We start from the raw sequence: 16,697 nt of genomic DNA, 5'->3' as shown, positions 1-16,697 counted from the left end.
GGTAGATGGAAGAGTTTTGAGTCTTAAGAAATATCAGAAATCCCAGCCCTAGGGCTAGATCTCTCTCTTTTTACCAACACTGAATTCAGGCAAGTTATTTTAGCTCATAAGGCAGAAAATGTCAACATGCAGTAAGTTTCTAAGGGGAAGACGGGATGGAAGACTACTTGAATTATTCCTTTTGTTCAGATATTTTTCAAAGTTGATAGGCAGTGACAAGTTTTCTGTTCCTTACATTGGCCCAACAGACTTCCATGACTAAGAGAGAGAGTAAAAATGCAGCTTATACAACTCTCTGCTTTACTATGATGATCCTGGGACATTAAACCTGAAATTCTTCAATGCTGCTTGTCCAATTGTAAAAAAAAAATGGGGACTGCAGAAGAGCTATTGCCTGGCAGATGGTTTTAGGCTGAATTAGAATAAATCCATTCTTTAACATCAAAAGTATAGATTTCTTTCCATCTATTTAAAATAATTATCTTTACCAAGTCCAAGGCTTGGTACAATACTTCACGAAATGTCTTTATGCAAATATCTTCCACCTTATGTTGGCAGCAGGAACAGCACTGAACTTTGCTTATCTCTCCAAATTCTGTCCTTTCAGCCTGCTAGAGATAGCACAGAGTTTTCCTTATTTTGTGATAAGAAGACTGCCGCGGCCTCTTCCATGCGTATGCCATAGCAAATGCCATCACAGATAAGCTTTGGCCCAAGTGCTGAGTAACTAGCTTGCTCTCTGCTGCATGATAAAAGTAACATTTCAGACAAATGACAGATATAGACCCTTCTTAATATCAGGGCAAGGCAGTGAAGTCAGAGGTATATGGCCTCTATGCCTTTGTTGAAAGCTTATGGGAAATAGGTTCTTTGGATTTACCCAATAGACACCTTTCTCTCTTTGGGGTTTCTTTATGGCTTCATTATAGAGCTGAACAGTAACTTGGATTTTTTTAAAAAAAAATTAAATTGGACTTTTACGAAAACTAGGAATTGACTTTTATGTGGCAAAACTTCCAAATCAGGTTCAGTTAGTACTACTAAATTACTAGCAAAAATCCAGACAACCGCTAGATGGAAGCAAACAGATATCATTTTGCTGTCATTTAGAGGTTGTTGTTCTAATTTAGTAGCCTTTTATTCACAATTCAACTATGGAGGTAGTTTTATGTTTTTGGGTGTGTAGCTGATGAGATTAGCTTGGTTGCTCAACAGTGAGACACAAGCGTGCATAGCAGACGAGCACAACTTCCTTTCCCTATCCTTACCACTTTCTAGAGAGGGATGATTGAAAGCATCCTACTGTATGGTATTGCTGTGGTTTGGAGTTACTGTTTCAGACAGGAAAGCTCTGCAGAGAGGTGAGGATGGCAGAAAAGATAGGAAGTTCACTTCCTTCTATCCAGGACATAGCATATAAGCAATGCTTGAGTAGGGTCTGCAGGATTGTCTGCTCAAGGAGCAGGTTGTGGCCTGCACTGTTGTAAATTGTAAGCAAGAAGGCCTCTGCACAAATTTATCCTTTTGCTAATTGTACCATTTACTGGATCAGGAGATTTTATGCACAGTCAGATGAATGATGATGATGGTGGTGATTTGGTTACCTTATATGTGGACTATTGTAATGTGTTTTACATAAGACTGCCCTTGAAGACCACTCAGAAGCTGCAGGTGGTTCAGAACACAGCATGGCTCAGTGTGCCCATCTAACAACTAGGCTTTCGGGGACAATTCAAGATACTAGTTATCATAAGGCCTGGCTATTTATGACAATCTGTTTATATCCCATAGCATCTGCCCATCCTGTTCAATCTGACAGAGTTTGCATACTCCAGGTTCTTTCACTATAACAATGCCATCTAATGGGAGGTATGCCTTCTCTATCAGTGCTCCTGCCTCTAAAACAACATACATCCTGACAAATGTCTACTCCTTCCCTGACTTTGTTAAAAAATAAAAGATTTCAAAATGTTGTTTTTCTACCAGATGTTGAGCTAACCTGGAGCCCTCAAAAGTTATGGTATGACAAACCTTCTGTACTGCTTCATTTTTGAATAATTATTTTGATTTGTTGTATGCCAGTCAAGAGTTGAAATATTATGAAACAATATAGATTGGATGACTCCTGTTCTTGTTTCTCTATTTACTTTTATTGATCACACTGCACAGATTCCCAAGGACTGGGCTAAGCTAATATTGTGCCCAAATGATGTGCACATGACACTTGCCTACAAATTACAACCTAATAGCCTGTTAAGCATAATAAGCAAGCTAATAAACTAATTGATTGGATTGATTCAGAGCATATATTAAATGATGAGCAAGCAGGCTTCAGGTCTGGATACTCTATCTATGGACATGTCTTGGCCGAAAGATATACATCTGGCTGAAAAATATACATTTCCTTTTCTTTTATTTTGAGTTATTGAGATGTATTCTGTGTTTGGGGGGGAGGGTGGCTGCACCAAGGGAAGCTCATTCAATCTCATTGTACCCATGTTGTGCATTGACAATAAAGATTTGATTTGATTTGATACATCTAAAGCAGATTCTACACTGTACATTTGTTAATTTCAGGTCTGTGTTTGGTCTAATTCCCAGATTAAACTTTTGCTCATGCATAAACTATATAAGAACTCTAGAGTCAAAGTCTGCTGCAATATGCAAGGCCACATACCAAGAAGATTCAATTTTACAGAGGAATGAGGCAGGGATGTATTCTAACTGCTCCACTGTTTAATTTATATATAAACTCACTTCTGGCCAAAATGAACCAATTAGAACACCACCTTCCAAAATTAGCAAACACGCATATTGCCACCCTGCTATATGCAGACTGCATACTACTTCTGTCACAATAAATTGGACTCAAATGAGCCCTGAATGTCTTGACCAGCTATTGTTCAGAGGAAGTTTTTGAAACCAATCACAGCAAGACCCAAATCCTGATTTTTACAAAGAGACTTAAACCGCATGCCCGGAGGATAAATGGCTGAAATATTGAACAAGTGAAAATCTTTAAATATTTGGGCATGATTTTCCGTAATTTCACCAAGTGCAGAGCAGTCAGAGAGTCCCACTGGGCAAATCCATCTTCCTGTCAGCATTTCATTTTCTAAGCAAGCCTGGTTTTTAACTTTCACTTTTTGAAGTTATTGTTTTATTCTCCTTTTTTGTCTTTAAATGTTGACCAGATGGTTGAATGCTGATTTGTTTCAACTCCCTGCTGGACTTTTTTCTTTTTCCTTCCCTCTGATTTACGTTGTTATTTTGAATAACCAAAAGGAAACATGGCGTGATTTAGATGGTGAAGTGCTTTCATTTGATTTACATTATTATTGGACTCTCACTACATAATTTTTATATTTTTTGTATTTGCATATTCAGAGTTTATTTCTTTTGATTTTTTTTTAAATCTTGGTTCGAAATATCCAGAAAATATATTTCTTGCTTCCTTCTGCTTCAGTGTTCTTTGTTCCCTGATCATGTTTCACAGAATAATAATATATCAGATTACAGACAAGCAACCTAAACTGAAGTCTACAAAAAGACTTTGGTAACATGTAACTTTTAACTGAAATTTTTTTTTTTTTTTTTTGATGAGATGATAATGCCCATGGAAAATATGCAGAGGCATTTAGTTTTGGATAAATTAGGTTCATGAAAGGAGTCTGATATGAAAGTTGCAGTCCAAAGAGATATGGACTCCACAGCCAGAGAACTAACTGAGCCAATCTTATGTGTCTCTTTGAAGTTCATTTCTTTACAATACTAGAAGCCTGACTGAATGGGAACGTGACATTTTTTCTTTCCTACGAGGATTGAGATTAGAGAATGGATTTATTACACCTAACTGGAAGTCACTTCTGTATGGACTTTGTTGGGAATATAAGATGCACTGTGGAGCCTGAATGTATTATATTTGATTAGATAACAATTGATAAGAGATAGTATTAAGAAAGAAATATAGATATTTGATCCAGGATGAATTACTTTTAACTTTTGTGATGATTTGGGATAGGTAAAATGCTGTGGCAAATTTTTTACAGGTGGATTATAACAGTTGGTTAAGAGAGTTTTGTAACCTTAACCTTGTCTTTTTTTATTATTGTTTTTCATGTTTTTGTTCTTATTATTGTTGTTCTTCCTGTATTTTGTCATTAATATACTATATAGAAGACAGGTCAATAATTTGCAAATAGATTTACTAGTTTAAAAATTTGGGGGAGGGGCTGTTTCACAAGGGATAGGAACCAATATTGTAGTAATATATTAATCAGTATTCAATTAGGGGGATAACAATTTTTTTATTGTCTATTTTTTCGTGTCACCCCTCCCCCATTTTGGGGGTTTTGTATTTTAATTTTCTTTTCAATAAAATAAAAAATAGGAGGAAAAGACTATTAAAAATGCTAAAAATATACAGTGGCCACAAAGAAGAAGTGGCCACCAGAGAAGTGTAGTATTTACCAGCAGCACTGAAGCTATTTGCAGCACAGGTTGTGTACAATTACTCTTTGGTGCCTAGCTAGAACCTTATTTCTCTTTTTACTCCTCTCAAAAAGGTTCAAATCCAAATTTCTAAGGATCATATTGCAGGTAGCCCCCTACATTCCTAATGCAATTCTAAGTGGAAGGCAGTTGTTCAAGGTTGAAACAGATGCATGGATTTCCATTATAATAACACACTGACTGAAATTACTGTTCTTCCCCATCAGTCCACTTTTAGGGAGGATAACTATAAACCAACATAGATTAGAATTATTTCATTTAAACTCCAACATGTCAGTCTCTCCAAGGAGGAACTCCTAACAATGGGCTACAACATATTAAGGATCAGGAAGTCAAACAGGATCTGTCTGTTTTACCCAAGAATGTTTTCTTGAGCAGACAGCCTCCCTTCACAAACCAGCAAATTATCATATAACTGTCTCTAAATTAACTGTAGCTTATTATAGTGCTTTGCCCACAACAGTTTTGGAGAGCCAATATAAAAAAGTCCCACATGAGTCGAGACTGTGTCCGGTGACAAGGGGGCCACTGAAATCACAGCTCATGCCCTGCAGTATTGCACCCTCTGTACGGTCTCAAAGACTCATTTTATAACACCTTACCTGACAAAATATCCTGGAAATTCTGATCCTTTTTATATACTACTATTATCGGATTGGTAAGATACAATTTCTTTGAATGTAGCTACGGTAGGTTTTACTATACTGTCTGTAAAATTAGGCAGATCCTGGTGATCCATTGATGATTTCACCATCAAATATAATACATTACTATGTCCTGTTATGTCCTGTTTTATTGTATCCGTAAATTTAATTTTTATTCTGGTCTGTGACCCTAATAAAGATTGACTGATTAGAATTTGATACCAGTCTCCTAAGCACTTGTCATGTTAAATGCTTTTTAACATTTTTGCCATATGCTAAATAAATAAATAAATGTTCTTGGAATCCAAAATTTTCAGGTGAGAAAATCTCTCAGTACACTGTGATCAAGTACTGAAATGTTACTTGGGTGAATAAAATCTAAAAAACACTGTGAGGAATTAAAGCATATCTATATTTTAAAGTTAACTTTCTTTCAGTCTTCTATTAAAAAGGAACTATATATCAACTAGAATAGATCACCTAAAAGAAAAACATGACATAAAGGAAAGACACTGAAGGGACAGGAAGGAAAAGCTGGCAAGGGAAAATATCAGTTCAGTTGTAATAGCTTTTACTTAGTTTCCATAGGCTATGAGCCTTTTTTCAAAAAGCAAATATTATGCAGGAGTCTAAATTATTTAATCTCTCTCTTCATTGCTTTCAATTCTTCTTTTAAGACAGATTTTCAGACTGTGACAAAGTTGTCTGTATACTCACCTCCAGATAGTATAGTATTTGCTTTCAAGTATGAAAATTGTTAATATTCCTTTCTCATTGAATAAACAGTAAGTAATGACACTTAGGTAAGAAAAACAAACTGTATAGGTATAAACTAGGGGAAACCTGGCTTAATGCCAGTAACTGTGAGAGGGATCTTGGAGTCCTAGTGGATAATCACCTAAATATGAGCCAACAACGTGCGGCAGCAGCCAAAAAAGCCAATGCAATCCTAGGCTGCGTTAATAGAGGGATAGAATCAAGATCACATGAAGTTCTAGTACCGCTTTACAAACCTTAATAAGACCACATTTGGAATACTGCATCCAGTTCTGGTCACCACAATACAAAAAAGATGTTGAGACTCTGGAAAGAGTGCAGAGAAGAGCAACAAGAATGGTTAAAGGACTGGAGGCTAAAATGTATGAAGGGTTACAGGATTTGGATATGTCTAGTCTACTGAAAAGGACCAGGAGAGGGACATGATAGCACTGTTCCAATATTTGAGAGGCTCCTACAAAGATGATGGGGGTCAAACTATTTTCCAGACCACCAAAAGGCAAGACAAAAAACAATAGTTGGAAACTAACCAAGGAGAGAAGCAATCTAGAACTAAGGAGAAATTTCCTAACGGTGAGAGCGATTAACCAATGGAATAGCTTGCCTTCAGAAATTGTGGGTACTTCATTATTGAAGGTTTAAAAAAAAAGACGGGATAACCATTTGTCTGAACTGATATATGGTCTCCTGCTTGAGCAACAGTTGGACTAGAAGACCTCTGAGATCCCTTTCAACTCTATTATTCTATGTTCTATGTTATTCTACAGTCTTGTAAGTTGTGATGATTTATAATTAAAACTTTACACATTTTCACTTTTCTTTGGCTTGTCAGTCCCAAGCAAGAGTTACATCGAAGGTCTGAAATTCAAACTGAGTAAGAAAGACAACAGGCTTTCAGATAATTCATAATGCCCTTAATTTTAACAGCATTAGATGATCTGGGCTGCAAAAACCACAGCAAAAGGTTAATAAATGGCCCTTTGCTGCCATCTATTGGCCACAAGATAAAAAACATTTCCATCACAATTATCCATAGTTGACAGAACTAAGATTGATTCAGCCCAGTTTTTTGGGGTTGCACAATGCTCTGAATTAATAACACAGGCTGGATTCCCATTGGCCAAAATGTAGTTGACTGTTCTGAATTGGTGCATGCAAATGAGGCTACTAAAATTTCTGCATTTGGCGCAAAAGGTCAAAGGAGAATAAGGTTATCAGTTGCCATCGGTAATTGCTCAACAGTATTCTTAGAATCAGAAACCGCTGCTTTGTAAGGGCCAGTCAAGGGAGCAACCAGCATTACAGATAGTCCTCGACTTACAACAGTTCATTTAGTGACCGCTCAGTTACAACGGCACTGAAAAAAGTGACTTATGACCATTTTTCACACTTACAACCTTTGCAACATCCCCATGGTCGTGTGATTTATATTCAGATGCTTGACAACCAACTCACATTAATGACGGTTGCATCATCCTGGGGTCATGCAATCCCCTTTTGCGACCTTCTGACAAGAAGTCAATGGGAAAACCAGATTCACTTAACAACCGTTTCCCTAATTTAACAACCTGCAGTGATTGTTAACAAATGTGGCAAGAAAAGCAGTACAATGGGGCAAAACTCACTTAACAAATTTCTCACGTAGCAACAAAAATGTGGGGGGGCTCCAGTGTGGTCGTAAGTCGAGGACCACCTACACACACACACACACACACACACACACACACACTCTCTCTCTCTCTCTCTCTCTCTCTCTCTCTCTCTCTCTCACTCACTCATTCTCTCTCTCTCTCTCTCCTGTTCTGCTGGTGGGGTTTGCATAGGTCACGAGTTTGATCACCCAACCTAGAAACAACACTGCTTGGTGCTTATCCACAGATCATGTCCAATGGAACGATTCAAGGAATACAAAGTGCAATTAATTACGACTGTTACACTTCATTCGCTTGTTTTTAAAACAGCCAGAAGAGGCCTTCGGCTGCCTCTAAACTGCATTTCCCAGAAGGCAAGGAATTACGCATGCGTTCATTGAGTTTAACGGCGATTTAGAACGCCTTCCCCAGTATATTGAAAGCTACCGAGCCAGTAGGAAACTGCCACAGCTCCTAATTCGTTCGTGATGTCTTCAGGAAACACCTCTCTGCTAGAATGACAGGTTCCTAATCAAATCCGTAGTTGGGATTACCAGATTTGCCAATAGAATAATAAAGTTTCCGGAAGGAGGCGAGGCTTAGAATCAACAGAAAGGAGGAAATGCTAGGACATGATTGACAGTCGAACACCCAATAAATCCTACGCACCGTCCAATCGTCTTCAGGCACCACCCATTCCCCCCTCCCCGCACCGAAGTGGGTAGCAACAGTTGCCCCGGTGAGGGAACACGGAGGGCGCCATAGCCACCGTAGTCGTGGCGACCAGGAAGCCCGGCAACAACAACAACAACCGCCCACCCTCCCTGCCTCTGCGCGATTCCCGCCAAAATCGAGAGAGAGCACGATAATCGCGACAACGTCCCCGCCCCCCTACCCTCAGGGGACGAGGCCTCGCGGGGCCGGGACAGTCCAGGTGGGTTCGAGTCCGGTTCCCCTTCCTTTTTTCCGTAAAAAAAAATGGCGAAGCCTATGATTACTCGTTTCCCTTCTCCGAAGTAGTCGGGAAAAGTGAGGCGGACAAGTGAGGTTTCTCCCCCCCTCCCCCCCCGGTGTTGGGCCCTTCCGCGGCCACACCAAACAGGGCTTGACGGGAAAGGGCCCAGGCCCTGAAAGGAGGAGCGTTGATTCTCCTCAGTGATTGGTGGGCGAGAGGGCCAATAGGAGTGGGTTGGATACGCTTCGGGCGGCCAATGACACTTGGAGAGAGGCGGGTGCGGACGATCGCTCAGGAGAGGGGAAAAGGAGAGAATGGTTGACTTCAAACAGCGTCATAAAGTCGCGGTGACGTCACGAGCATGAGCTTTTCTTGGTGAAGTTGCGTAGTAGCGCTAATAACCCGAAGGAGTCCCTCTTATGAGAATTAATTAAAAATAAATAAATAAAGGGTTTTATAGAAATCCTGGTCGTAGAGAAGGTGGCTATTTAATGGAATAATTCCCATGGGGAAAAGTCATAGGTTAATTATAGAGTACCTTATTTAAAAAAAGATAGAGCTGGAAAGACTTTTGGCCAGATCATAGAAAGTCACTTTTAGACAAGAGGATAATGGCCAACTGCCATGTAAGAGCTGCTTACTTGGCTGTTTTTATAAATGGTTTGAAGAATGTGGGAGTTGTGTCGGGAAAGTGTTTTGTTTTGTTTTTGTCCCTGCTCCCTGTGGTTCTCAATAAAGCTCCATGTCTGCTCTGGACATGGATGCCCATCCTAGAAGCGGCAATACTGTATAGGTATACCACTGGTTTTTCAAGACATAAAACAGATCCCCGTACCATGTTTAGATCAGATATTGGTAAGATTAGTAGAAAATTTTGAAATCAGAGGTTTTTGGACCATGTGCTCGAAACAAACCTGTTGCTCACTGATAAGGCAAATTTTATGCAGAAGTTCTCAATTTTATTCTCTGGGAAACTCAGGATTGGAAACTTTTTTAAAAATAAAAGGTAGCCAGAGTAAATAGAAATCCTAGTGTGGATCAGTCCTGTAGGTGTTAGAATGCTAAATATTCCCCACCCCTACTAATAGAATTGACAGTATATCTGATTCCTCAAAAGGCAAACATTGCCGTCAAATGTAACTTCAGATTACTAATATAACAGATATCTAAAAGCTATGCTGTTTCACACAGGTATCTGTTTCAGAGTGCTTTAGGTAAAATTATTTGTGTCCTGTGCTTGTGGCTAGGTACAAGAGCACACCACAATTGGGTGAGAGTAATGATAAGAATAAGGTAAATAAGTTAAATCGCATTAAACCAAATGTAATGATAGTATAAGATAAATAAAAATGATTATGGATAAGGATATTAAGATTTGTCATTTATGTATTTTTTTACTTCGCTCAGTACATAAATATGAATGAATTCTCTTCATACAGGTAGTTCTTATTTAATAACTGGTCACTTAATGATCATTGAAAGTTACAACAGATCCCCCAAAATGCAGTTGGCACTTGGCAGACAGCCTGCATTTACAGTTATTTGGTTTTATGTTTTTTGCCAGAAATCTCTACTTACTTTTGGTTTCTGACCAAAAACACCCATTGAGAACAATGAGTTCATTTAACGACTACAGCATTCACTTAACTATTGTGTTTGCCTTACCACTAGGTACGCTTAACACCTGCTTCAAAAATGTCGTAAAATTGGGTCAGTCATGTGATGACCAACTTAACAACCAGCATGACTTATGACTATAATTCCAAGCTCAGTTACAGTTGTAAGTTGAGGACTTCCTGTATTTTCCTAATATTTATTCAAAATAACATTACAGCCTAATGTTAAATTTCCTCACATTGAGAGATCTAGGTATTAATTTAGATTCTAAAGAACATTCCTATATTGAAAAGTTGTTGAATTGCTTCACATTTTAAGGTACTTTTCACAAACTGGAAATTGAAACTAATTTGAGGTGAAATATTTTTGACCATTCTAGAGATACTGAATGCCAAATACTGTTTGATATCCTAATGATGTGTTATACCTAATGTTTTTATAGATTGTTATGTTTGAATTGGATCGAAACATTAGTTTGCATTTGGGGGAGGTGCCTTTGATTTCTGGAGACTACCTGACAAATGCCTGCAGTTTTTTTGGCAAGATTTCAGAAATGATTTCTTGGTTTTCCTAGGGTTGAGAGTGACTGGCCCAAGGTCATCCAGCTGATTTTGTGCCTAAGGTGGGACTATATCTCGCAATCTCTCTAGTTTATAGCCTGGTACCCTACCAGACTGGCTCTCTTAGTTTGCTTTAGAAGTAGTTAAGATAACTATGGCTTCTGCTATTTATTCCCTTTATAGTGCATCATTTCTTTTCACCAAAACTTATGATAACAAACAGAAACTAAAGGAATGGCTGGCAGAACTTTAGTACTTTTTGAAAGTACTAAAGGTTGTAAAATGGCCCAGGTTGTAAAATGGCCACAAAATTCAAATGTTTTAAAACTGATCCTGCTGCATAGGACAAGGTAGATTTTAGCACTTTAATACAGTACCAAAAGGTCATTATAACCATTTAGAAATTACTAGTATCAAGTTCATAAGTTTCAATCAACTTCACTTTTTACTGTTCATTGCATGGATATTCTCATTTAATGTAGGAAGAATAATTGTGGAATCTATTTTATGTTTCTATGTTTAAAATCCAGAAGTTACTGAAAGATGAAGGATTTTGGTTGCTTTGGAAAGGCTGAATGAAAATAAGTACTAACCATGGAATTGCTTGCGGGGGTTGGTGGTTTGAATTTCTCGAACATTAAATGTAATTTCTGATTTTTTTTGAAAATCCAGATTATACTTGTAATGTTGGCCTTTATTATTACAGGTTTAATTATAGGCAGCTAGAACTACATGCCATATAATAATACATCATTTTTACTGGAATATGCAGTTTGGCTACATGTGAAAACCATTCCATTCAAGAAAAAGGTATTATTAAAATATTTTCAATATTTAATTTTTACTTCAACTGAAAATATCCAGTATTCAGAACCATCTAATAATACAAAGGTGTCAAACTCAATTTCATTGAGGGCAGCATCAAGGTTGTGTTTGACCTTGGTGTGGGTGGGTGGGTGTGTATGTGGGTGTGGCCAGAGGAGTATGGCCAGCTTGACGTCCATTTTTGGCTGTGACTGCCTCCTGCAGCCTTCTGTCAGTGAAAATGGACAGGGGGGGACACATGGCCTTCCCGAGCTCCATTTTCGCTGGAAGAAGCACTGCGGGCCGGTCCTTCACTGTTTCCAGGGTGGTCCCACGGGCCAGATCTAAACATACTGCGGACCAGAACCGGCCCTCAGGCCTTGAGTTTGACACCCCTGATCAAATACATTGCTTAGGGTTGGAGAAAGAAATTGTAATAAGTATGATTGCATGAGCGCCTTACACATGATTTCATCCAGGCACTGATACGTAATTGTTTTATATAGCAGAAAGTGTTTCTAAGAAAAGTGACAAAACTGCCACTGCTCTGGCATTTGCCCACGCTGCATTCCTTTTCTTATTCATTGTGCGGTCTGTCTATACTCACGTTACTACCTTTACTTTGCTGATCAGACGGAAGTAAAATTCTGGAGATGTTTGCATAAAGTAATTTTAATTTTTTTGGAAAAGATAAACATACAAGGGTAGAAATGAGAAATCTTTATATGAATCTCCTTTTCAATATTTAGCAAGTGCAGGTAACAAATTTTGAACTCTCCTCCACTATTAAGAGCACTTGTTAGCTCAGTTCTTAATTTGAGAGCTTATATCCTGGGATGCAGATGAATGTTTATCCATGAAGGGACACTATCCTTCTATTCAATAGATATGCCATTAGTAGTGCTCTGGCTGTGCTGGATTACATTCAGAAGATTTAGAATTATAAAATCACAGGATTGGAAGGGACCTCAGAGGTCTTCTAGTCCAACCTCCTGTCTAGAACATGAGAACTTATTCCATCCTGATGAATGTCTGTCTAGTCTTTTCTTGAAGACCTCCAGAAATGGATCACCATAACTTGGGGAGGCAAGTTATTCCATTGATTACTTGTTAAATTCTTTTTGCAAATGTGCTAGTGAAAAATAGCAATAGAATGGCAACATACATTGAGCTATGTCAGACTATGATTGCACTTTGTTTTGACTTGGCATATTGTGTGAATTGGCCATTTTAATTTTTGGACCATGGTTAATGGGCAGTGCAATGTATCAATCCAACCAATTGTGTCAGTACAACCTCTGAAACTAGCTATTAGGTAAGAACCAGATTTTCAAAGATAACATTCCTCTGTGTCAGTAAAAGACATAAATATGTGATCCTGCTTTGGATCAAGTCTGAATTCTTAAGGTTCTAAAAAGAGCAAAGTTATTTTCAAGTTCGACTTGCACAAAAAAAAAAGAGCAAGGGTATTGGAATCTTTGGAATGCAGTCTAAGCAGCATATAGCCGAGTTGTTCATGACCTAATACCTCCTACAGTTTTTCTGCTTTAATATTGTGTTTTTAAGGATTTGGCCATTTTAACTTGGAATAATTTGTAATGCGTATTTGGTTAAAAGAGGTTTTTATGGTCATCGTAAAGGATCAGAAAAAAGTTTTCCCTTCTGAGACCTCGAATGATACATTCAAAAATAGATAGTGCAGGACTATATGCAATTACCAGCCTGCTTCAGTAAGGCAGCTTCTGATTTTCCTGACAAAGAGTTAAGCTCTGTTATTCAAAAGAATGATTATACACTAATCATATTGTCTGGCTATCTGAGAAAAACAGCCTTATGTGAAAATAATAATTACAGATAGATTGTAAAATATTCTTTAGCAACTGTGGTGATTTACTTACTACAATTGCAAAAAAGTCATAAAATTGGGTATGATGATGTGATGACTCACTTTACCAGTACACCACTTAATGATGAAATTTGCAATCTGAATTGTGGTTGTAAGTCAAGGACTACCATATATGCTCCATGTATGAAGCAGCTTTTGAGGCCTTTACTGCATAACATAAGGTTATACTGAACATTGCTATTGAGGTTCTCTGCACTTGTCTCTCCATTATTCTTTTAGCTTTAAACAATTTTAAAGCATTTGACCATCCCAGGGTTGAAATGCTCTCGGTTCAAACTGGATCACCCGATCCAGTAGCGATGGAGGCGGATGGTTTGGAGAACCGGTAGCAAAAATCCTTGCCCCCACCCCCACCCCTACCCCCACCATTGCCCAGTTGAGCCGCGCAATCATCAGAGGCTTTTTTTTTTATTTTTAAAAGCATTTTTTCTACAACCTGTTTGGCCAAAAAAAATGCTTTTAAAAGTTAAAAAAGAGGCCTTTGATGATTGCGCGGCTCAGCTGGGATCATCAGAGGCTTTTAAAAGCATTTTTTCTATAACCTCTTCGGTCGAAGAGGTTATAGAAAAAATGTTTTTAAAAGGAAAAAAAGCCTCTGCTGATCAGGCAAGTCAGCTGGGATCGTCAGAGACTTTAAAAGCATTTTTTTTACAATCTCTTCAGCCAAAGAGGTTGTAGAAAAAATGGTTTTAAAAGTTAAAAAAAAAAAGTTGGCCACGCCCACTCAATCATATTACCCCCCCAAGCCACACCCACAGAACCGATAGTAACAAATTTTACATTTCACCACTGGACCATCCCCAATACTAGGTTGTGATTACAGTAGTCACTTTGGGGTTTATCATTAATGTTGTTTGTCTGCATATAAAATTTCTGTATTTCTGTCTGTAGAATGCTTTATAATTGATTAATTATTTTTCTTTTCTTTTTTATTCTATTTGTTTTTCTTTTTCTCTTCAACAAAAGGAAGCAAAAAGCCTTATTTATTATCATTTTCCCCACTGTTGGCATGGCAACACAGGCTTATGTTACCGAATTACAGGCAGCCCAACAACAATCACAACAGCAGCAACAGTCTCAGCAACAGTCAGCAGCAACAGCAAACACAACAACACCAGTGGTGGTGGCAGCAGCAACTCAACAACAGTATGTGGCAGAATTGCAAGGTGCCCAGCAGCAACAGCAGCAGTCAACCCCAAAACAGTATGTTACAGAAATCCCAACTTCTCAGACGCAGGCTCCACCCACTGGACAACAGACACCAACACCACAGCAGTACATTGTAGTGACTGTTTCTGGTAAGTGTTTAAAGGGTGAAGGAAAGTGGGGAAATTGCCAGAAAAAAAAATGAGAGCGGTGGAGAGATGAAATGCACTTTATTTATTTACATAAATAAATAATGGCTTGTGAAAGCCATTATCAGTGCCACTTGTGTAAAGACAATCAAGTGAAGGAATAATCAGCCCAAATATCAAATAGTTCTGATTCAACCAGTTAGGGTATACTGACAATAGTGGCTGGCAATGTCCTTCCTAGGCGGCTTTTAGGAAATATTTCCCTTTGTTTCTAGAACAGAATCCCTTAATCTGCCTTGAAATCTATTGGTGAAATATTCCCCTCAAATATTATAATCATTGAAGATCTCATTGCATATCTACGTAACTGAATATATATATAATTTGAACATTTCTCCAGATAACTTTCCTTAATTTGTAGTTGTGTGATTCGCATTTCATAGCTTCTTTGTCTATCTTTTCTAGAAAAGTATGGTGAATTTCAAATAATAATTTGGTTAATCTCATCAGTCCCAAATGAAGTCCTTTTAAATTTACTACTATATTTTAAAATTGTTCTATTGAAATATATATGTACAAATATATAGGGTAAACAGTTTTAAATATAAAGTATTGAAATACGTGATTAAAAGCTCAGGTGAGATACGTGATTTAAATTTGGTTTGCAAAAGTCAATTGAAGCACCCATTGAGTATTGCCAGCATTTTACTTGTCTTTAAATATATTTTCTAATTCTCTATCAGCTATTGTGAACAGATTAGTGCCCATCTTTTTTGAATTATACACTTCTCATTGAAGTAGTTATACTGTATACAGTTATCACAAAGACTGAATTAGTGAATACTGAAATGTCTGGGAATGTCTGTGTCGAGTGACTATATTTTTCACTTCTCTGCATATCCATGAATGACTGTGAAATCTCTTTTGGCATCGATTTTGCGGTTATAAATAAATTGAGTAGGGAATTAGCAAATACAGAATAGTCTCAGCAAATTCATTCTGGGTCTTGCATCAACAATGAAGATTTGCATTTAGAACTTAGGTATGATGATGTGAATAGAATCTCTTCCCCCTGTGTGGTATGCAGCAGAACCTTTCTTTCACTAATCAGATTTTTATGATAGATAGTTCCTATATATTTTCAATAATAGCCCAAGAATATTTATCTATGTACGAAGTTTTAGAAGATATGACATGAACTTCACCGCCCTACACGGATCTGCAACGGTGAGATTCCAGGCCAGTTGGAAATTAAATATAATAGATTGCTTAAGTCTTCTGCTTACATTAATAATAATTGAAAATAGTCTAAGAAGAGTTCAGCATCTGTCTGACCAAAGATGAAGACTGCTTCTAACATGCCAGGGCAGATTTTGGCTTCGGTTTAATACTTGAATGAGAGACCACCAGAGAATTCCAGGGCTCCAGGTAGGACTAGAAAGTTAAAACAAAACAAAACAAAATGGTATAACAGTAATGGCATAACATTTTGGCACTGTTGCCAAAAATTTCATATGCATCGTTATAATTACTTTTAGTCCAGGCTGTCATGTTTGTTTCATGTTTTTAATTATATGCTTCAGTGTTGTAAGCTGTTCAGAATCTAGTGGAGTGAATGGCTATAATATATTTACCGTATTTTTCAGAGTATAAGACACACCTTTTTCCCCCAAAAAAGAGGGTGAAAATCTGGGTGCCTCTTATACCCCGAATGTAGCCCCGTCCAGCCTCACAAACAGAGATTTCAGAGGCTGAAAGAAATCTCAGAAAGAAGCTTCAGAAAAAAAACCTTTTTTTCTGAAGCTCTGTTTCGGAGGCTTTCAGAAGCAGAAAAAAAAGTTTTTTCTGAAACAGAGTTTCTGAAGTTTCAGAGGCAGAAAAAAAGCAAGGCACAGATTTCACAACCAAGGAACCTGTTCCTAAAATTCACCTCTGGGAACAGCTGATTGGGGGTATTCTGGGAGGCCAATCCACCCACCAATCAACTTTTCTTATT

At 37.9% G+C, this 16,697-nt stretch overlaps 1 protein-coding gene across 2 annotated transcripts in view; it reads left to right on the top strand.

Annotated features, from left to right (window-relative positions):
- The first annotated feature begins 8,434 nt into the window (after nt 1-8,434).
- Nucleotides 8,435-16,697, top strand: part of RFX1 (regulatory factor X1) — a 60,207-nt gene continuing 51,944 nt past the window's right edge. For both annotated transcript variants that reach the window (XM_070938209.1, XM_070938208.1), the window contains exons 1-3: nt 8,435-8,498; nt 11,403-11,506; nt 14,377-14,704. In XM_070938209.1, coding sequence (XP_070794310.1) covers nt 11,429-11,506; nt 14,377-14,704 — 406 coding nt within the window. In that variant the 5' untranslated portion in view covers nt 8,435-8,498; nt 11,403-11,428. The remainder of the gene's footprint in view (nt 8,499-11,402; nt 11,507-14,376; nt 14,705-16,697) is intronic.

The sequence above is a fragment of the Pituophis catenifer genome, unplaced genomic scaffold (genome assembly GCF_029215685.1).
Source record: "Pituophis catenifer annectens isolate HBS135680 unplaced genomic scaffold, rPitCat1.0.hap2 SCAF_2, whole genome shotgun sequence".
NCBI classification, from domain to species: Eukaryota; Metazoa; Chordata; class Lepidosauria; order Squamata; family Colubridae; genus Pituophis; species Pituophis catenifer.
The sequence above is the reverse complement of the archived record's forward strand: the minus strand, read 5'-3'. Positions and strand labels throughout refer to the sequence as shown.